This window comes from Bos taurus, chromosome 7 (genome assembly GCF_002263795.3).
Source record: "Bos taurus isolate L1 Dominette 01449 registration number 42190680 breed Hereford chromosome 7, ARS-UCD2.0, whole genome shotgun sequence".
Lineage (NCBI taxonomy): Eukaryota > Metazoa > Chordata > Mammalia > Artiodactyla > Bovidae > Bos > Bos taurus.
The window spans coordinates 45240156-45262038 of record NC_037334.1 but is presented as its reverse complement, the minus strand read 5'-3'; the positions used below and the strand labels follow the sequence as shown (position 1 = coordinate 45262038).

Here is a 21883-nt window from a genome sequence, read left to right as displayed (position 1 = left end):
TGCCCAAGGTGGACTTGACCCAAAGCCAGGGACAGAGTAACTTTTGGTAGAATCTGATCCTTCTGATCCCCACAGCTGTGTGTCATCTCTGGGAATCTAATGTGCAGCTGCAATCTGAAATGACCTGTAGGAGACTTCATTATTTGGCAGCAGTTTTTGGTCATATGGTTGTGGTGTTGGTAAGATTAGAGACAGAAAAAAGTTTTAAAGCTGGCAAAGTAAAATCCCTAATACATATTGGGGATTTTAAAACTTCCTGACCTGGTAAAGAAACACACTGATAAGTTTCTCTTGTGTGTCTCTGAGTCTGCCTGGGGAGTAATCTGAATTTATGTTGCCTTTTAATTTTTTCCTTTCAAACTTACTGAATTGTATGATTTCAACATTTAAGCATCACAGTTGGCTACTGAGAATCATCAGTGTGCTCGCAAGTCCAGAAACAAGATTTCAGGCAAATTCTGAAATTCTATGTGTAAAATCTAGCCCATTTTCCAAGTTGGGGAGTATTATTAAACCAAGAATTGCCCTGAGAGGTGAAAGCATAGAGCAACTGAAAGAAGTGTCAAGGTCTGCTGGCGTCTGATGCTGCCTCCCTGAAGGCTTGTTTTATTTCGTCATTCACACTTCACCTTTTTTATTCCAAGGTGACTTTTAATTCCAGTCTTATTTTATGCACAGTAGTCACAATAGCTCACTTCAGATGTTAGTATTATCTCTAAGAGATATTCTGAACATCTGATTTGCAGCAGCTACATTTCTCTGCTTCTGTGGGAAGTGGAGGAAGCTTATGGAAGTCCAGTCCCTGCATTAAAGGGAGCTATTTCTGATCTCGGTTGATCTACAGACCCTGACTTACATATGACCCTGAGTTATTAAAAAACATACCCCAAGGCCTGCCTTGGTTATGTAACAGGGTTACTAGGCTGACTCAGGGACTTTGTGTTCAGAGCTGAGAACAGAAACTGGTTTTTCCAAATACCTCAAAGTCTGGGAAGGTGGCTGAACCCAGCCTCCAGGCTGTGGGGACTCCATCTTGACCACTGGCTTCAGAGGGAGGCTCAACATGTTTCCAAACTTCCCGGCTTCCATTTACGTGTTGTCCTCATCTTCTTTTTCCCACGATGAAAAGTGCTGTCTCTTTCCTGGTCTGGCTGCTGAGAGTCTGGCCTCAAGCCAGCCTTGGAGTTTCAGTCATGGGTGGCCTTGGCAAAGATTCATGGTCAATTCTGAGAGAGCATCATGCCTGCCAAGGCCAGGGGCATGGAACATGGAGCAGCCTTTATGCTTCTGAGGACAAATCATGGTATCCAAGGGAGAAGTCACAGCAAGTGAGACCTGGAAGTCACCCAGATTTCCTCCAAGTCCTCATTTTACAGATAGGGAAACATACCAATAGCAGAAATCCAAATGGCTCTGGGTTACAAGCTGAGTGATAATAGAGGGAGGGCTGCATCCCAGAACTAAACCTGTGTAAGGGGAGGAACCATGCTGTCCCATCCACTGCAGTCTCCCCAGCACCTCCTACAGTGCCTGGTAGACACGAGGCCCCTGTAGAAGGAACAAACAAATTTAAGAGCTCTTCTTCCATGTCAGTTTTCCTTCTCCTGATATTCAACTAACCTTAACAGCAGAAAAGCCCCTCTGCCCCTCCTCCAGGCCAGGAAAGATCACAGAGGCATGAATAAGACACTGTTCCCCCATGCCAGGGGATCACCTGCTGCCCACACAGCCAGAGCAGAATCCCTTCTCCACTCCTCAAAGGCTCCTGCCCATCAGGTAAGTAGTCTAGTTACCACCAGACTAGTCTGGCTGGAGTCTCCCTCCTAAGTCTGATGCCACACTGGACCCACAGTAGGACTATTGGTGGGGGTGTGGGGGCTAGTTGTAACAAAGTTTCCCGTTTATTTGGTCACCAAGACTGATCTTTAGGCCAATTAAAGAAAACAATATGATCACTGGGCTGTGGTCTCCAAAAGCTGTAGATGTTGAGAAGGGATCCAGAAAGGTTTCGGAGCCCCAGGCTTGGAGGCGAGGTCTGGGCCTCATGTATGGTTCTAAGCTTAGGAGAAGAAAGGACCCTCCGGTCAGACCTTGGCCAGACTAGGCAAACGTCACCCGGGACTGCTTCTGTATGCGTGTGATTTCGTAAGATTCTGCAGTGATAGAAGGCAGATTCAGAAAGAGAGGAAAACTTCGCTATTTGGCCGGTTGTTGGTACTCAGCAAGGGGGAGTGTTATTTGACTTTGCCTCCAGTGACAGCTCTCTTGGTGCGGCCCGCCTGAGCTGCACAAGCTATGGCAGCTGATTAAGAGCAGCCGCGCATCTTGAGAGCACAGCTTTAGGGAGCCCCGCCGGGAAAAGAGCCAGAAAAGAGGAGAGGAGGGGTGTTTGGGGGGCGGCCGGTGGGAGGGCTCGTTGCCTGCAGGGATCCACAGAGCCAGGGAGGGGAGCTCACCCCCTCCCTCTGCGGCTGCAGAGATCGCCCCGGAGCGCCCGGGCCCTCCCAGCCCGAGTGCGCGCCCGGCTGCTCCGCGCACCTGCCACGGGCCCCGCGCGGGTCTGAGCTGCGGGCGGGCGGCGCGCACAGGTGGCGGCGATTGGGCAGGCGGGGCCGGGAGGGTGACGTCACGGGCTCCGGTCCTGGCGGCAGAAATAGGGCAGCCGCCGCGGCGGTGCTACAGCAGCGGGCAGCGGCGGCTCAGAGAGCGGAGCCGCGACAGCCCTCCAGCGCGCCCAGGACCCGCTGACAGCCAGGGAGACAGACCGAAGGACACGGGGTCGGGTCGCCGCTGCCACCACGGGGCGCTCCCTCCTGCCCGCCGAGTCCGGCCACCTGGTCTTCCTCTCGGCCCCAGCCGCCTCAGGTACGCAGCGCAGCTTCGGAGCGGTCGTGGGGAGGGTGCCAAGCCGCCACCACCGCCAGCCGGTCCCCCTGCACCCCGTTGGGATCCGTGCGCCCGCGGCCACGCGTTTGCCTGCAGGGCCCGGCTGGGTGCTTGCTTGTCCTCACCGCCGCTCCGGGTGAGCTAAGTTTGCCCGCCTGCGGGGAGGCGGGCACGGGACCCCCTCACCCGGGCTAGGCAGGGCTACCCCCATCGGGGCCAGGACTCGGGGTAAAGGCTGGGGCGCCGAGGCATGTAGCAAGTCTTCAATGGGGACCAGAGTGACCGGGCTGGCACGGAGCACCGCGCAGAACCACTCGGGCCGAGCCCGCAGCGGGCGCCGGGCTCCAAGTCCCTGCAGGTGCGGATCTTGGGCTATGGATCCCGAGCGGCCTCGGGGAGCGCGGTTGCACCTGGGCTCGGACTTGTGCCCTTGACCCGGGGCTGGGGGGGCGTGGGGCGTGGGGCGGGCGTCCTCACTACCTCTTTTCTCCAGCTTTGCGGGGAAACTTGGCACCTGCTCGCTGCAGCTCAAAGGGCCCGCGGCGCCCGGGCCTGGCCCTCACAACCCGGAGGGCCGCCGCGTCCAGACTGAGCGCTTGGCCTCCGCGGAGGAGGTGGGGAAAGACCCGGGACCCCGCTCGACTCGGGCAGCCCGCTACTCCCCTTCCGCTCGGCCGGTCGCTGTTCCAAGCAAGCGCCGGTGTTACTTGCTGGGGAGTCAGTAGCAAGCAGTTTGTTTAGGGGATGTTCAAGCACCGCGCTTGGTCCTAAGAGCTTGTAATATGGGTGATCTCCCGCCCGTCTTTGCGCCAGCACAAAACGTGTTCCAAGTTTCGGGGGTACCTAGGCGACTCGAGCAGAGCGCGCTCCGCTTTGGGAGCGCGTGTCCCCTCGAGTTTAGCGAGGAGAGCTTGGCGCGAGCCTTCGGGGCTGCCTTCAGCTGACAAAGGGGTACCCTGAGCGCCTTCGTTTGAGGCCTGCCACCTGAGGACTTTGGCACCCACCCCTCCGGCAGGAGCAGAAACCTGCTGGAAGCAGTAGGGTTTCTCACCATGCCCGGAACGCGGCGAGCATCCCGTGCCGCTTGTCCGTCTATGTAAGCTCCTCGGGACAAGGCAGCGTTGGGCCGCCTAGGTCTGCGTCTAGCCCAGAGTTGGTCCCCCGTGCGCTGTCCAGCAGACCTCGCTCCTGATCACTGTCGCCGACATTGATGAATAGCGCTTACGCAGCTTCGCCACCGCTTCCCTCTAGGTGTCGCTTCCGCCGAGGTTTCCGGAGAGCGGAAAACAACGCCAGTAGCTTTGGTCTGTTCCCTTCGTGAATTTGTAGCAAACCTGTGCACCAGAAATTGTACTAGATGGGCCCCTGAGACACAGACGTCCGTCCACATTCTCTGGGCCAAACAGAATTTTAGTAGGACGTGGCACTAAAAATGTGCACCCTAAAATGTGCCCATTTCACGATACATGAGGAGAGAAAAGGGGTCAGGTAGAAATTCGGACTTTTCTGGCAAGTCTCGAATTATTTTCCTACCATCAGGGTTAGGGGAAAGCGAGAGATGACTTAATCCTGGAATGATCCAGACAGGCCGTGGGTCTGGGCAATGGTCAGGTGGATCTGCTCACCTGGGAAGGACACGTCAGGGGAGTGAGGGATGTGGCATCTCTGACCCCAGAGGCCCAACAGTCCTTAGGCAGTAGCTCTCATGGAAGACCTGAGCTGATGCCTTACAGGGCCATGTTTGCTTCCCATCTTAGTTTTGTGAGAAGACACTGCAACATTACTAGATTGTTTCTGTTTAAACACACTCAGATGAATGTTCACTTTCTTCCCATCCTGTATAAAAAAAGACAGCCCTCTCTCCAAAGACTTCAGACAGAGCAAAGGTCAGTGCAAGAAAATAGTTTTTGATGTAATGAATATGAATTGCTTAATAAAAGTGACTGGATTTTCCTCTCTTCAATTTTTTTGCCCACCTTCTATTATTGTTAATTCCAGGAAGGTTCCCCCCCACCCCTCACCCCCCAAGAGAGGGGCAGCTTGTTCTGGGTACCGGGAGAACCTTTATCCCTTTGGCTGTGTCCTGGAGGTAGTTAAGGGAGGGATAGATTGAATTTTTCTACCTTGATCTGCCAGTCATTCAAGATTCTTCTCCTCCTAAGGGCTGCAGGCTTCCCCCCCACCCTCACACCCTGCTCCCCACCCCTTTAGTGATCTTCATGATGTGATCTTTTGTTTGACAATATTATATTTCAGAAATTGGCACTGACTAGTCAAGATTTCCTAAAAATCTCCTTAATTGCTACTTTGCCTTTTTTGGTATTTTTTTGCAAACTCAACCTTCTTGTGATGCTGTGTGCTTACTAGTTAATCAAATTAGGCAGTTATTTCAAGAGCACATCTTTGTTTACATTTTCTATCTTGGTGCATAACACAAGGCACGCAACTTCAAGTAAAACACAACTACAGTGGAGAGAACATGGTACTCCAGAAGTATAATCTGAATGTTGAGGCTTCTATATGTTAGCTTCATAGTAAATAGGAGTGTCATAGGTTTACACATAGGCTAATTTAGATATCAAATTTATCAAATGTAGGAACAATTAACCAAAGAGACAGAGTAGATAATTACTGGGGAATGCAATATAACTTCATTATGGCTTGCTTCATTGTTGCCTTCATATGTTTCCATGCCTAATTTCCTTGGATTGGTATTCTAGAAACTAGGAAGTTTGAACCCCTCTCTTTTTCCCTAAAAGACTCACCAATCAAAATTGCAGTCTTAAGCCTTGCAAAAGAAATTAGCAGATAGCTTCCTGGTTTTAGTTTGGGCTTTTGATGTGTGTTGTTTTTTTTTTTTTTTTCATTGAGCATGGGGCAAGCATGCAGAGAGAACTGTAGGATTTTGGTGTGTGTTGCTGACTGCCAACATCACATGTGTACAAGGCAGTGCACCTAAAAGCAGTTGGCTAGAGCATACACTTTTCAATTAGGATAGAAATTCAGGAGGCTCGAAGTCACAAACCTTACCGTCCTCTTCAAGGCTGGATGGTGTTGCTCAGTTCTGCCAAATCATCTTTGTAATTTCTGGTCCTGTCTGTGACAAAGAGGAGCCGTTTCTGCGTGACTACTCCATGATGTCTGGACTGTTATGTCACCATATTCTGAGAGAAAGACGAGAGAGAACAAACCAGGGAATAGTCTCCCCCAGAGCTCTGAGGGTCAGAGTTCTTCCCCAATTCTTCCCAAACAGGGCTGGATCCTGGAGGAGGCAAGAGAAGTTTGTTTATGTTGGTGCTTCTCTCTGGCCTCTGACCCTGTTCAGTAAAGACAGGTTGCATGCCACGTATGTTCTCTGGTGGTGCAGATTTGGAGTTTACGTATTCATATCTATTTCTCCCTGACCATTTGCCTTCTTTGGTCATGGTTTTTCCACTTTCTTCAGAAATCAAGTCAGTATTTGGAATGTTACCTCTATAGTTTTAAATACAAATAAATAATAGTACAGCTATCAGCTTATAACACCAGGAAATCTGTGGTTTTCACAGCAAGGTGAAATAGCAAGATGAAATAGGGCTCATCCATAACTTTAAAAAAAAAGCAAAATCAGTCTGTCTAATGCATACATATTCCATATGTAAATTTAAGATGATATAAGAAACAAAGCAGTTGCCTGGGGGGTCAGGATGCTCCAGTGTTAGTCTAGGTCTGGCCACTGAGTTGGCTTTATATACTGGGTGAAACTTTCCACCTTCCAGGCCTTTGGTGCCTGATTCTCATGAGCATGTGGAAACATGAGGCTCAGGTGGGAAACCCCAGAAGAAGCAGTGAAGTACTTTCCTTGGAAACGAGATGTCTTAAATAGCAAGTGATTGTGTTTTATAAGTTGTTTGAAAGGAGAAATAGTCCCAGATCTTTTATGAGAACAATCTCAGGTAGATTTATAACCAATCTTGGGACTCTAGCATGGATTGGATGAAGCTTATAAACCTAAAGTGATTTCAAAAGGAGCTCTAGGTTGAAAAAGAGGGTTTGTGATCTTATTGGTGATACCTTCCTACTTCTATGATGGGGAGATTCTTGTTGTATGTTCTTCTGTCTGAGGGCCAGTAGCGCTATTTGAATTTGAGGAGTAGTTAATCTTTCAACAGATCCTCTTTCCTCAAAGTGACCATCTACCAGGCTGACTGGCATTGTCAGTGAGCTGAAGGGCACCCTTGCTGCCTGGCATCCTTTGCATCTCCTCATGGTTTTTTTTTTTTTTTTTATTTCAGCCACATTCATTCTAGGCCAATAAAGACAGCAGTGATGAGGGCTGAGGAGAGAGTGCTGTGTGGCCTCATCACAGGTGGAGTGTGGGGCAGGGGGCAGCTTGACTTCCCCCTCACTCTGTTCCTCTGGCCTTGCTGGAGCCATGGAAGCTGGAGGAACAGGGTCTCGGCATCTTTCACAGGAGAGACTTGGGGCTCAGGGCCTCCAATCTTGTTCTACGTAGATGTTTCCCCATCGTACTAAAAACTCCCATTCATCCAAATGAAATATTGCTAAGTATCAAGAGGCCTCAGTGGGCAAGGTCTGAATATAGATCTGTGTCCACCTGGCTGGTTTGGAGTCCCAGCTCTGTCATTTATTTGCCGCATGGCCTTGGCAGGGTGCTTAACCCTCTCTGTGACCCATCTCCTCTGTTATCTAACTAGGAGCTAATCCTTGCCCTCTTCATGGAATAGCAGTGAGGGTTATGAGTTAGTACCTATAAAGCATTTAGAACAGTGCCTGACACATAGTAATTGCTATATACGTGTTAACCAAATAGATAATCTCTATTTGGTTATTAGACAGATCATCAAAATTGATTTAGACCCAGTATTAATTCTTTTTTTTAATGAACTGAACTGTCATAAAACTTGAGTTGTAAATTTTAAGGCTGTTGCTGCTGTAGATGGAATGAATTGTCAATCACCCTGAGTATAAAATGACATCTCAGACGCATCTGCCGTGCAAATGAAGTTTGATCTGGTGGTGGCCAAGCTGAAATAAACTTTACAGAGAGGCTGCTGCTAAGTCGCTTCAGTCGTTTATGACTCTGTGCGACCCAATAGACGGCAACCCACCAGGCTCCCCGCTCCCTGGGATTCTCCAGGCAAGAACACTGGAGTGGGTTGCCATTTCCTTCTCCAATGCATGAAAGTGAAAAATGAAAGTGAAGTCGCTCAGTCGTGTCCGACTCTTAGCTCCCCCATGGACTGTAGCTCACCAGGCTCTTCCATCCATGGGATTTTCCAGGCAAGAGTACTACCTAGGAATATTTCAGGAGTTGGCCTGGCTCATGTTTCCCTGTCATCCAGTAAAATCCTATGGGAACCTCAACACGATCTAGACAAAACCAGAGACGATTCCAAGTGCAGCAATGCTGCAGCTCAGGTTGCTGAAACAGCTCAGGGCAGCTGGGTAATGTCAGAGGTCTGAATACACCCTCTTAAATGAAGTGATTTGGCGCTTTCCAAAACAATTGAAATGAACAGAATTTATTCTGATGCTATTCATTAATAATAAAACATCCAAAATAATTGGTCTTGGATTACTAGACAAATTGAAAACTAAATACTCGATATTGTGGCTTGAATATTTTATAACTCCAGGAATTGACATCTGTAAGTTATCTAGAGTAAGTTTTGACTATCTTGCTGTTTTTTAGTTTATTTAGGCTTGAAGGCATGAAAAGGGAGACAGGACCTTTGATATGTATGCTTACTCCATGAGCACTGTGTGTGTGATGGTGGATAAATAGGGAAGGATGAATAAAAGTAGAGTGGGAAGCAGTGTCTTTCTCATTCCAGCTTGAATTACTGTTGCTTGTTTGAAGAAAACAAAATTCCAAAACCCGAGTAGCTGCTTTCTGCAGTCTCTGGAACATGGCTCTGTGTTCAGAGGAGAATAATTTATGGAGAGTAGGGTGTTAACCTATTTATTTTTAGAAAAATTGGTTGCAATTAGGGAAAGTCATTTTTATTCTCTTTTAGTCCTGAATGTGATTTTTTCCCTCCTCCCCCTCCCTGTAAGAACACACACCCTAGCTCGAGCCCCGGCTGGGGAACATAGCACTGGGTGGCTGCTGCTAACACTGCAGCCTTCTCCCAGGTAGCTGCTGTACCGGTTCCACTTTGCTCTGCCTTCTTCAGAGGTGGGAGCTGGTGCAGATGGCGCTGAGACCATGACTGTCACATCGTATTTACTGGCCACCCAGACTCTTTCCCTGGTAGCTCCAGCTTTCCCTACAGATGTCCAAGATGAATGGCTGAAGAAACATAGGTAGGAGTAGGAGCCTGTGGACTCCTTAAAAAAAAAAAAAAAAAAAAAAAGATACCTTCCCTTAAAAGATTGCCATAACTTATAACCTCGCCTCTCATAGGCCAGTGTTACATGCCCACAAGTTTCAGTCTAGCTCCTCATTGCTGTGGGCATTTCTGTCTCAAGTTGGGAACATAAAGCAAGTCTGGAACGGCAGCTTTATTGGGGTGTGGAAGGCAGCCAAAGGAAGCCTGGAAGGTGGCAGGCAGTGTACTTGTTTCGCAGCCTGGCAGCAGCTCTAGTGATCATTTGATCCCTCTCCTTGTGTAGCACAGGGATCCTTCTAAGCTGTTGGCTTTGGGGGTGAGCATGAGTGGATCCTTCAAACAGGCTGTAAGGTCTCTCCAGCAGCTCATCATCTCTGACTCGGACACCTGCTCTGGACCAGCCCTGAGCCACCTCACAGTGGGTGCTGGGCCTCCAAGGCACTCTGTGTTTTCATCTCTGCGGCCATGAGCACGAGGCAGTGTGGACCACATGCAATTAAGCACTAAATTGTGTGGTGCTCACAGAAATCAATAACCCTTAAAGTTTCCTTGGGTAAGAGTTGTAAATACTGCATGATGAGCTCTATCTGGCTATGTTTCTCAGAGATACTGAAATTAAGGCTGGAATATGTTCACAGTGGAAACCTTAAAAAGGACAGCTAATTGGACAAATGCACCAATCTGTGTCTTTGTCCTCTTAACACAATGCCCAGCATATATTAGGACGTTGAATTTTTATTACAGCTGATCCTTTGTGTTTTTTTCATCCATGTAATTCTTTTACTACTTTCAATTGCCCATTTCTTGTCCTCTAGTATTTTAGACAATACTAAAGAGAGTCTCATAAAACATCTTAAGTGTTACTGAAATCCTGTTATCTGGTAGATGCTTGAATTCTACTACAAGAAGGTTTGGTCTTAGAACAGAAATGAAAATAGTAGACCCCTTAATGTTTTGAAGTTCACTGTCTTGTTAACTGAGTCCTCAGCTACAAACAGGAATACTACAGATTTAACATGATTTCTCACCAGTGCTTACTGTGTGCCCAACTGCAAATGCTGTCTGCAGAAACTGAAGCATGGACACATGGTAACCTGTCAGTGGTGTCTCAGCCTTTCCACCCTCACTTGTTCTTACAGATGTAGTGACAGGTGTATTTCAAGTGGGTTTCTGCATACCAGTCAGCATTTAGAGTTTTTACTGTGTGCCCAACCCTGCCTCCTTCAGCCCTCACAGCAGCCCTATTGGGTACATATTATTGACCCCACTTTAGAGATGAGTAAACTAAGGCTCCAAAGTAGTGTAACTTCTCCACGGTAAACCAGAAGACCTGGTGCCAGCATATAAACTCATGTTTATCTGATTCTGGAGAGCAAGTACTCACTCACTAACTACCCCTTGACTTGTTTACATTTTGCAGTGCTCAGTACTGGGCATTTGTCATTTTCTCAACAGACTCAACAAAATGAGACCAGGAGGCTTTTGGCTGCATCTCACACTGCTTGGAGCCTCCCTGCCTGCTGCACTAGGATGGATGAACCCGGGAGCCAGCGGAGGATGGAACGTGGGTGTGGGAGAGTCCCCGGCAGAGGTATAGTCACGTCACAGCTGACATGACATTTAAAACTCATTGCTTTTGATTGTTACAGTATCTGATTTCCTTTATGCCTGTAGTTTATATCAAGTAGATTGCAGTGGAAGTGAAAACCCTGCTCCCTTTGCAGTAGGGGACAGAAGGAAGCCAAGTGTGTTGATAGGGACTGGAGGTTTATATGATGCTATAACAATGGTCTAAAATCTCTCCAGTGTTGAAGATGTATCCCTAAATCAAGCTGTGGTTGCATGTTTTGTCCTCTCTGCAGACCCTCCTGAGAATGGCCTCTGTGTATGTTTAATAGTACTCTGAAAGTGCCAACTCATCGGTGGAACACACCCCTGTGAATTAATGAAGTCTTTTAATTATAAAATATGTTTTAAAGGAAATAGACTCCTTTTCAGCTATGTAGATAAAAGAACCAGGCGGAGTAAGAACTGGCGGGTGGAAGTCCTGAGGGAGCCGGCCTTAATGAACAGATAAGAATGATTAATGGCATGTTAGGTATATATAAATGCTTCTAAAGTGCTTGAAAAACTTGTTCTCAAATGCCTCCTGGGAGAGTCTCGCCATCCTGCTAATTGCTTAGTGAACTCTGGTCTGAAGTGGTGAAGAGGAGTCCTAAACAGCACCCGCTCAGGTAGTGGGCTGCATGAACTGGGGGCTTGTGAGGGATGTAGACTTTCTGCCAAAAATGTTTTGTACATGCTGAACCTTAAGAAATGACTAGACCTACCTAGGATTTCCTTGATGATTCGGTGAATACTAATTCTCACCTGAGAGCTTTCCAGGGCATCTTTATAACCATTGTTTTCCAGGATGCACCCCCTTTTCCTTCACTCTGTGCCTGCGTCCTGTGGAATAAGGAAGAAAGTGAAAGTGAAAGTTGCCCAGTTATGTCCGACTCTTTGCGACCCCATGGACTATACAGTCCATGGAATTCTCCAACTTAGAATACTGGAGTGGATAGATAGCCTTTCCCTTCTGCAGGAGATCTTCCCAACACAGTCACCCCCAAAAGTCAGCATTACCTGGAGAGTGAACAGCGATACCTGGTGTATGGTAGGATTAATGCATTATTTGTTCAAAAGACATGATTTCTCTTTCATTATTACTTAATTGTAATGCAGTCCCAAACCTACAAGCCTTACTCTTCAGGGAGCCTCAGAAGTAATTTAATGCACACACTTTTCCTGCTGAAGTTAGTATGGCTTCCCTTTGTGGTGAGCAGATGATTAAATAGAAACACTATCTCTCCCATCTAGCTCCATGAAGGATGCAACGTAATGCTCTTTTGAAAGAGTCTGAAGGCTGACTTGCCAGCAGGCCTGGCATTTCCCAATGGGAACCATTTAATCACTACACTTGTACTCATACAGAGGGAAAACGATCACTTAAATCCTATAAATATATTGTTGAATATTTACTAGAAAAGCAAATAGGCAAACACACAGCAAGGTGTGTTTAGTCTTCTTACTGTTGGAGCTCATTGGCGCACTGTTTTAAATTGCTCATTTTAGTTAAAACAGTCAAGCCAATTAAGGTGGGTTTTAGTGGGAGGTAAATTGAAGGTAAGTTGATTATCAACCCAAGGCTTCTTTATTTTAGCTCTTAACACCCTAGTACTCTGTATACCAACAAGAAAAAGCAGATGCTGCTCATCCTGAGGAAGTGAGGCTCTTTTGCTTGAGGGTATTGTTGTACTCCCTGCTTGCCTTTTTAGGATAGAGCCCCAGAGACGCCATTGTCATCCAGCTTTGGGAATTTCAGGGAAAGGAAGTGATGCCTCTGTGGGCTCTGGAAGGCAGAAACATCTGCCTTAGGCCTCCAGTTCTCTTTGCTGTAGTCTGAGTTTTTTGAGTGCTTGTTGAGTCTGCTTCTGCTAATTTTTAAATGAGATGATGAGGATGTGAATGGGCCCAGGACATAGGACAACCTCTGTGAATGTTTAGAGAGGGCAAGACATGTATTGTCCAACATTGTTAACTGGTTAGTTGGCTGACCTTGATCACACTTGATGCATGGTCCCACTGTGCCCTCACTTGTTAGGGTCCTCCTTGGTCCCTCCCTACCTTTTTTCCCAAGTCTGAATCAGCCACTCCTCCAAGGCCTTGCTCTGGTTCTTACCTTTTCTTTAAAATCTTCTTTGACCACTCTTGATCATGTTTGATCTCTCCCTGAACTCCTACTCCTAATCTTTCCTATCTCTTTTTCTTTTTAACTCTTAAATTTTATTTTAGCATAAGAATGAAGCCGTCTTCTTTATCTTTCTCTTCTTTACAGAGACTTATTGAGTTTTTCAGTCAGTCGATATTTATTCAACATTTGGTACCAGTCATGAAGTCACCTTGGTGCTTTCAATTTCACACTAGACTGTCATGTATTTAAATGAGCTTTTAATACCTCCCTGTACAGCTGAAGGCTCATTTCCGATGGGGGCATGAATGGTCCCTCCCAGCAGACCTGTAAGCAGCTTGTGGGCTGAGCCATGCTTGTACCTTATCAACATCCAAGATAGTCCTGTGTGTTACAGGGTCTGGGTAGTTTCTTCTTTGAACCGTAGCTCTTAATATATCCAGAGCTCACCTCACAAACCATATTAAACTCCTCTAGCAGTTTCCTCAGGCAGTCTTATTTTCTAGAAGAATCAAAACCAACAGTTTCCTGAGACTCAATAAATAAATAACTAAATGGTAAAATGTTTCCCTGTGTGTTTTCCTCCTGATATGAGTACTTCCCAAAACATTCATTGACTTGAGATTTTTGAAGTACTTGGAAAGCATTAATGAGATTTGATTTGCCTTTCAAGTTATTATGCCAATTACTCAAGTGTCCTAAGGGTAAACAAGGATTAAATGACCAATGTGTGTGTGCTTGCACATTTTTAAAGCAATTATAATGAATATGAATTTTGTTAAAATATTGTTTTATGTACAAAGACTGAAGCTGAAATAGCTTCAAGGAGTTTACCATTTTACAAACGTAGATAAAAAAGAAATGTAGCTGGGTGGAGTGCCTGTTTAATAAGAGCTGAGTGGCATGACATGGTCTAGAATACTAATGCAATCCTGAATATACAGGAAACAATTCGAAGAGATACAACTTATTGAAATTCCGAAATAGTTATATTTTCCTCTTTTCCCTGATACTCTGGCCAAGATAGATACAGTAGTAAGAATCAATATTGGTAGACTTTTATAATGGGGGGAACCAGGAAAGTGAGAAGGGGTGTGGTAACAGTCTCTAGTGACACCCCCTCTTGAGGGGCAGGCCTGTGTGGGAGGGTTCCCTCCCCCTTTGAGCCCTGGATACAGTGTTGCCATCGCTTGCTAGGTGGAGGGATTGGATGGTGGCTATTATTCAGCCTTCTTGCCTGCTTCCTGATATTACTGAACTTTTCCTAAATTGCTCTTCCCTGTAGTTTCTAGTCACGCACTAAATATCTGTAAATATTGATACTGATTCCATTTAGAATTGTTAGCTTTGTATGCCTTGGTGCTTACAGAGCAGAGATGTGCTTTGAGGTCAGACACCATTTTTTTTTTTTTTTTTTAGTGTGTGTGAAGTCACACAAGGATCTTTGAGGAGAAAGATATATAGGAGTGGTATCAGAGTCAGGATGCTTCCCGTCCTCCCTGACCCCAGGGTTCAGCCTGAGAGAGCAGGGTCCCACCGGGGCTGATCTGCCCTTCCCCTTTCTGCAAGAATTGGCCCCAGACTCAGACTGCACTGCTCTCCCTGGGAGGACACCTTCGAATTTTAGAGAAGTTCAATGATCTGGCTTCTCTCTACATTGATTGGGCACTCAAGAGGACTCAGGCTGCTAAGACTGAGCATTAACCTAAAAAACATTTTTCTCCCTTAATAAGCGTCCTTGTACATTTGATTTAAGACCAGGCTCCCCTCCCTTTTCTAGTGATGGTCTGCCCCACCCCCTGCCCCCAACTTCTTTTTGATTGATGGATGGGGAAGATTAGTTGGATCACTCCAGCCCCTCATTCTGTTTGTGGGAAGAGAAAGGCAGCTCCCTCCTTCCTGGGGGACCCCAGACAGGGTCTAGGCTGGTACTCAGCATTTTCTAGGCCTCACCTGAAGCACAGGCCTGTGTACAGCTTTTATGTTTGTATTCTGTGTAATCGCCCTTCCTCAGCATTCCCTGGTGCCAAACTCTATCATTGACTATCTTTCAAAGAAGATGAGATTGGGTGTACCACTTTTTAGCAAGAAAGCGCGATGGGCCTTTCACCTTTCACTGGGTGTGGGGCACTGGGATGTAGATCAGATCAGATCAGATCAGTCGCTCAGTCATGTCCGACTCTTTGCGACCCCATGAATCGCAGCACGCCAGGCCTCCCTGTCCATCACCATCTCCCGGAGTTCACTGAGACTCACGTCCATCGAGTCAGTGATGCCATCCAGCCATCTCATCCTCTGTCGATGTAGATGGCACCCCTTATATGAGACATCTGCTGCAGGGGTGGTTCTGGTAGGGGCAGGCTTCTTCTCTGCTCCTCCAGCTCTCACCTCTGGCTGTCTGCTGATTACTCTGTGTCAGAGGGTATGGATGTTAGCTTCTTCGGGAAAATCAGTAGATTGCAATCTCCTATCTACAGATGTGAATAAATTCGTAATTTCCAGGGTGAAGGATGGTGACAGTACTCCAAGTCCCAGGGACATTGGATGAGCTGGCTTTAGAGACTGTGTGGGCTGTACGTACTCCAGTCCAGGGTCTCTTGAGCTTCAGTGTGCTTGTGAACAGGCCCTAATACTTCCAGTCCCAGAGGACAGTGGGCAGAAAAGCCCTGGAGGCATCCCACAGCCTCCCTCTCCCATGTACACATTCAAGAAGGAGAATCCAGTTGGTGATGAACCCTGGCCTTTTTTTTTTAAGCTTCCTGCTAACAGGATGATGTTGACTGCAGTCAGGAAGAGGAGAGAAACACACAGGCTGCAGTCATGCTGGGAAATAGCTTGCCGTGAAATTGGCTTGGGGGAGAGGAGGCAGGGGCAGGTAGGTGAGGGGGCCGGTGAATTGATACAGCCTGGGTCTGAGTCATTTTCATGTGTTTTCAAGCAAGCAGGCAGACAGGTAAACTTAGATCTGAATCCTGGGTCGCACCCTGGCTTGTCCTGGTGCTTGCCATCCAGAGGTCAGCCTGCACCCTCATGCCCTCACCATCACCTGTGCCTCCCACCCTGGTGTCCCACCAGAAGCTGGGGCTTCTGGCCCCAGCGCCCAGCCCGGCTGCTTTGGGGACCACGACTGCTGGGCTGGTGCTGTGTTTGGCGGTCTTGTCTTCATTTATAATCCATGGACGGGGAAGCCACCATCTTCGGATGTTCCTCCTCTCTTGCTCTTTTTGGCAAACCTACTCTACCAGCTAGTGTACTGTGCGCCCCTTTGGTATTTTCAGATCATTGTTGACAGAGTTTTAATTGGTTCTGAAAAGTTCTGCGACCCAGGAAAATAAACATTTATGAGTTCACAGAAAACCATTATTCTTCTTCCTCTTAATTTAGCATTTACATATCTATTTTATTTATGCCTCTGCTGCTAAATAATCTATGCTTCTCTAGGAAATTTCCCATCCTTGTAATCAGGACATTAGGCCGGGCGTTGTAAATAGGGCTCTGATTTCCATTTTGGGGAAACTTGGCAGCATCAGCTCTGCCAGGCCCCAATCATCTGCTCGATTAGTTCTCTGTGATTGTGGGTTGTCTCTTTCGTCTCCCATTCAGAGACAAGAAAATGCCTTGTCGGTGTCAGACTCCAACAGGGCCCCTGTGTGGGGGCTCTGGTTCTCTGTCCTGCAAGCCAGGGCCATTGTCCTTCTGCCTCCACTGCTGTGGCTTCTGCTGTGGGGCTCCTGGGCCTCATCTTGTTGCCAGCCCCCTGGGGAGGGAGAGGGGCACCGGCTCCAGGGAGGGAGGGCTTAAGAGGCTCTGGGTCCAGGACCTGGGAAAACTGCAGCAGAGCCAGGCGGGTGCTGTTGGGTGAAGGAAGCAGCCCACCTGAGCCCCCCAAGGCTTGGAGAAGCCATCTGTCCACAGAGTCTGGTCCTTCACTTGTCAGTGACCACACACATTTGTATCTTGGCCTTAGAAATTCTCTGAGTCAGAAAGTCCTAGATGCAGAGAAACTCGGTCTTTTCCTTCATGGGATCATGGTTCTAATATCTTGAGGGTTCTTTCTTTCCAAAAGTGAAACCTGGGTGTCCTCACTTACTCCTTCGGGTGACTGGGGCCTCCAGCTTGCTCTGAGGACCAAGCCTTATGCTTTGTTCAGGTATTTCAGGAACTGTAGTGAAATTCAGAAAATAAAATTAATTTTGCTTCAGTTTAATTTTAAAATGTCTCCCTAATAGCACTGCTGGGCTTAGTAGGGAGTGGTGACACAGAATCTAGCCCTGAATGGACCCTCGCAGGGTAGAAAAGCTTGGAAAAGACCCTGATTCTGGAAAAGATTGAAGGCAGGAGAAGAAAGGGATGACAGAGGATGAGAGGGCTGGATGGCATCACAGCCTCGATGGACATGAGTTTGAGCAAGCTCCAGGAGATGGTGAAGGACAGGGAAGCCTGGCGTGCTGCAGTCCACGGGGTCACAAAGAGTCAGACACGACTGAGCGACTGAACTGAACTGAGGGTAGAAAGGAAGCAATTCTGCCGGGAGGGGAGGGCCAGGGCAGTGGTTCACCTAGTGCTTCTCCCCTCCTCCAAGGGTGGGCGTCCTACAGTCAGGTTTTGGAGGAAATAGTCCCTGAGGAAAGGATCTGGGTGTGTTAAGGACAGACAGAAGTACAGGGACAGGATGGAACTGCGAGGGTGGTGGGAGAGAGCTGTGAAGTGTTACTGTCGGGTTGGTGGGGAAGTGCCCAGCTCTGGAGGTTGAGCTGGGGTGGCATGCAGTGTGTGCCGTAGGCTGGTGATCCACCTGTGTTTCATGGCTTGGCCTTCTCTCTGTGGTCCCAGTAAAGCCTGTCAGTGTTTGACCCAGTCCCCAAATTGAGAAATGACCCACTGGGAGAGAAGAGAACAAGAACAAGCAGAGCCCCTTAAACACTGTTGCAGCCTTATAGCTCAGAAGTGCAGTCTGCCCCAAGCCTGCGAGTCTCGGGGTGAGAACACAGCACTCCTGATTGGGCTCGGTGTCTCAGGTCTAGCCTGGCACAGCTAGTTCCGTGGACTTGAACCACTTTCTTCTCTTCTCTGGACTTCAGTTTCCTCAAGTGGAGAGTGAGGGGTGATCAAGATGTCAGGGGAGGTTCCTTTCAGGCTTACTTCACAGCTAAATTCTATTCGGTGCAGACTGGGCCCCTTTAAAACATGATCGGAAAGCTCAAAGTGTTCTTTCAGATGTAGTCCTACCTCTCTTTCTTAATCCTGTTTGGCCAAGTAGCAGGTGTGAGGTCTGAAGGCGTGGCCCATCTTGCTTTGTCTGAAACCTCCTGGGTGCACACCTCTGGGGAGGAATAGCTTTGAGGAGCTCTGCATGGAGACCATGTGGAGTCTGTTTGGCCAGAAACACTGCCACATCCTACATACAGACCTGGGTTCAAAGAAGGCTCCCCTGGGGAAACTGCTGCTGGTGTCAGGGAGAGAAGTCCTCAGTATGCTAAGAAGAAAGGAATTGGAACTGTCTTCTTACTCAGTGTCTAACAAGGGCTGTGTATCTGCCATGTGCTGGGAACTCTGCTCAGATAAGGGCTTCCTAGACCTTTTGACTTCACAAAGCAGAAACATGAAAACTTTTTAAAGAATGAACTCAGCTAACTCCAGGAATCCCTATCACCTCTTTATACCTTTGTACCTTCTTCTTTATAAAGAAGAATAAAAGCCAGAGTTGGAGGAAAAAGGGCAGTCCATCCCATGGAAGCCTGACACTGGCATGTTCTAGATTGCCCACGCAGGTGGGTTGTGTCTAAGGGCCAGTCAGACATAACTGTTAAATCACTGGAACATGCATCTATTGGGTTGGCCAAAAGGCTCATTTGGGTTTCTCCATAACATCTTATGAAAAAAACCCAAGCAAAGTCTTTGGCCAACGTGGTAATCCACAGGGAACTGAAACCCACAGAAACGTGCAGTAGTGTGGCCTTGAATTTCCTGCCGAGATGGAGTCTGAGCCCTGTCAAGACATTAAGTCCCAGACCTAGTTTCAGAGTTGTATTCTGTGATGTCTGTCCTAATTTCATGGCTAGAAAGCTCTATTAGCTCCAAGATGGATAGGATGGGTGCTCGTCTCAGAAAGAGGCCCCTGGGCCCTCCGAGGTGGTGGCACGTCCCCCTACAGATAGGTTTCCATGGTCACATCCAGCAGTCCTCTATGTGGAGGTGACAGAAGAGCTTAAAGGGAAAGTGGGGTGAGGATTTCTTGATCTTGAAACTTTCTTGCCATCTCTTTAGTCTGCTCATGAAACCTGACACACCACTGCTATTTGGTGGACAACTTCATCCTAATAAAAGACAGTCTTGTTTCACTTCTAGTTGGGAAGAAGAAAACTCAAGAGAGTTTGCTCTTGGCTAGAGAGAAGAATGGAAGGTGAGTGACCTGTGGGACTCAGGTCTTCCCCTGGCCAAAGGGTGCGTTTCCGCCTGACTCTGTGCAGGGTAGGAGTGGAGAAGCTGGTGCTGGCAAGATGCTGGGTTGGCCTGTAGGGAACCACCACTGTTTTCCCTTCAGCTGTAGGCGGTTTTAGAAAAGCACCTGAGTGATTGCTTGATGCTTCACCTGGAGACTGAGCCCTGTTTTCCCCCTTTACCAGTGTTCCAAGAGTGTCTTGAGTTCAAACTGAAACGCTTCTGAAGTTTTACTTGGAAAGGAAAGCTACCACTGTTAATTTTGTTAAAATACTTTAACCATTGAGGGTCTGGATTGGGATAGAAACTGTATGTGTGTATTTTTTTAAGAGTTGGGAAGTCATCACTGTATTTACCTCAGGAAAGTTCTTTCCAGGGAATACCACTGGTACCAGTGAGCCCTTAATGGAATAGGAAGTGACTTAAAGAACCATGGTGGCTGGTCACCTAACCAGCTCTGAGGGAATTGGCAGATTGGCCCCACCACAGAGGTGACCAACATGACCACCTGGGTTTCGGGCCCTGCCTCTGGAGCATGGCCTGTTTTTCTGACCACACAGTTCTCCCTGCTGAGGCTGAGAGGTGTGTGTGCTCTTGGTGGCTTGTTGGCTGGTGGTGGGCAAGCTCTTAGCATAGACAGGTTGTAGGCAGCCTTCCCCACCATGACCTAACTGGACCCTGGAGGTTCTACATTTTCTCTTCATCCTCCACGATGTTTATTGTTGCTTTAAAATCCCATAGTTGCTTTTTCCAGCTGGGACCAAACTATTCACTTGCCGCACTGCCTGTCTGCGCTGCTGCCTAAGCAATCTCCTATTCTGCCTTTGACTCGGGGGCCCTTCGTCAAGGGCCCCAGGAGCTCAGATCTGCTTCTTCCCTTCCAGCTGTGTGGTTGAGGGAAGTTCCTTATTCTCTGACCTTCAGCTTAGCATTGAGTAGAATGCAAGCAATAAAAGTCCTGATTTCAGAGTTGTCATGAGGACTAAGATGGTACATGTATCTCTGGCATGGACAGCTGCTCAGAACACAGCTGTCAGAGCTGTGGTTTGTGCCCTTGATCTCAGAACCCTACCAAGCACATCAAGAAGACTGTGCACTTCTCTCACACCGGGAGCTGGCATGTTGCCGCCTGTCACTCAAGTGTTCAGCAGGGCAGCTCTTGTGGTGGGATGGTCCCCTTTCTGGAGGAATGGTCAGTGTCCTGGAGTCTGGGCCCCCTGGGTCCCCAGTGTCCCGGGGGGTTGGTACATAGTAGGGTATTCAGATACTTGTCAAGTAAGTGAATGAGTCAGAGACCTTCTGTTATTGCTTTGGCACCACATAGGAATTTAGACAAGGAGACTTGAGTTTCTAGGACTCCTTACAAAAAAATCCCTGGAGAGACCAGACGGTTCTTTGGTTTCCACTTATAGTAGAATCCAGTCACAGTTTCAACTCTTTCCAGCATCCTTTCCAGCATCCAGTAGAAGCATAATAGAGCCCTATGGGTTGTGTATAGGGGAGGGGGTTGAATCCCTGACTCACTTCCTGTCTCCCTCACAGAGTGGGCTTTGGGCCTGCCTGACCCTGATGGTCCCTTCTGCGAAGACGCTGGAACACGAGGCAGGCACACCAGACCCTCACCTGAAATGGGAACCCGAAAATGCAATGTAAACTCAAATGCAGGATGTCCTGTTTATGTTTCACATTTTCAGGGTCAGCAGAAATAGCCTGTGGCTCCAGGGAGGGTGGCTGCCAACTATCCCTACAAAGGGAGGAAGGGATTGAGGGCAGTGCGAACAGAAGCTGTCTCTGGGGATGTTGCTAAATAGGTGTAAGACTCCTGATGGCTTTTCTTGATGCTACGTCTTAGGTCAGCTGGAGTGAAAGCTTGCTTAAGCCATTCTATCATTTAAAGCTTGCTGTCTAAGTAAAAAACACAGAACTCTTCCCATTTATTTGCTTTTCTAGCCTTGCATTTAAAACCTGCTGGAAAACTTCCTCTCTAGTGAAGACCTGAGGTTTCTGTGGTTCTGCTGATTCCACACTTTGTGCATTCATTCCAGGGAAGTAGACTTGGGGACACCAGGAGATTTGAAATGAGGGAGGCCTGCCAGGCGATGCTCTAATTGGAGTGCTTCTAAAATATGCCGCACTCTGCCTCCTCTTCCTCCTCCACTCACTGCTCTTTGGTTGTTACATATGCTGTTACTTTCACTTTTAGCATTTGGCTGTGAAGAAAGGGATTCTCTGCCTTGTTCTTGGGTGTTCCTCCTTTGGCAGTGTAGTTTAGGAATACGTCTAAAAGCAGAACTTCCCACTTGACCTTCTCAGGATGCAATATACCTACCTGGTATGGGTCTCTGGACCCTCGGATATCTGGGCCAATGGGGACATCAGGTGGTCTTAAATCCTAGTCATCAGTGGGTATCCACTGAGCACTCCGCTGTGTGCTTGGCCATGGTCTAGGGCCTATTGGATGAGGAGAAATGGACTGATTGTATTCTTGGGG

The 21883-nt window shown here is 47.7% G+C and overlaps 1 protein-coding gene across 2 annotated transcripts in view; it reads left to right on the top strand.

Annotated features, from left to right (window-relative positions):
- The window catches only part of FSTL4 (follistatin like 4), a 443863-nt gene that overhangs the window by 4436 nt on the left and 417544 nt on the right, over positions 1 to 21883 (top strand). Inside the window, exons 1-2 of one of the 2 annotated variants that reach the window (XM_002689187.6) lie at positions 2784 to 2865; positions 10677 to 10812. In XM_002689187.6, the coding sequence (XP_002689233.2) occupies positions 10687 to 10812 (126 nt within the window). In that variant the 5' untranslated portion in view covers positions 2784 to 2865; positions 10677 to 10686. Of the gene's footprint in view, positions 1 to 2783; positions 2866 to 10676; positions 10813 to 21883 lie in introns of those variants that run through there. The other variant, XM_024995163.2, reaches the window with a different exon arrangement.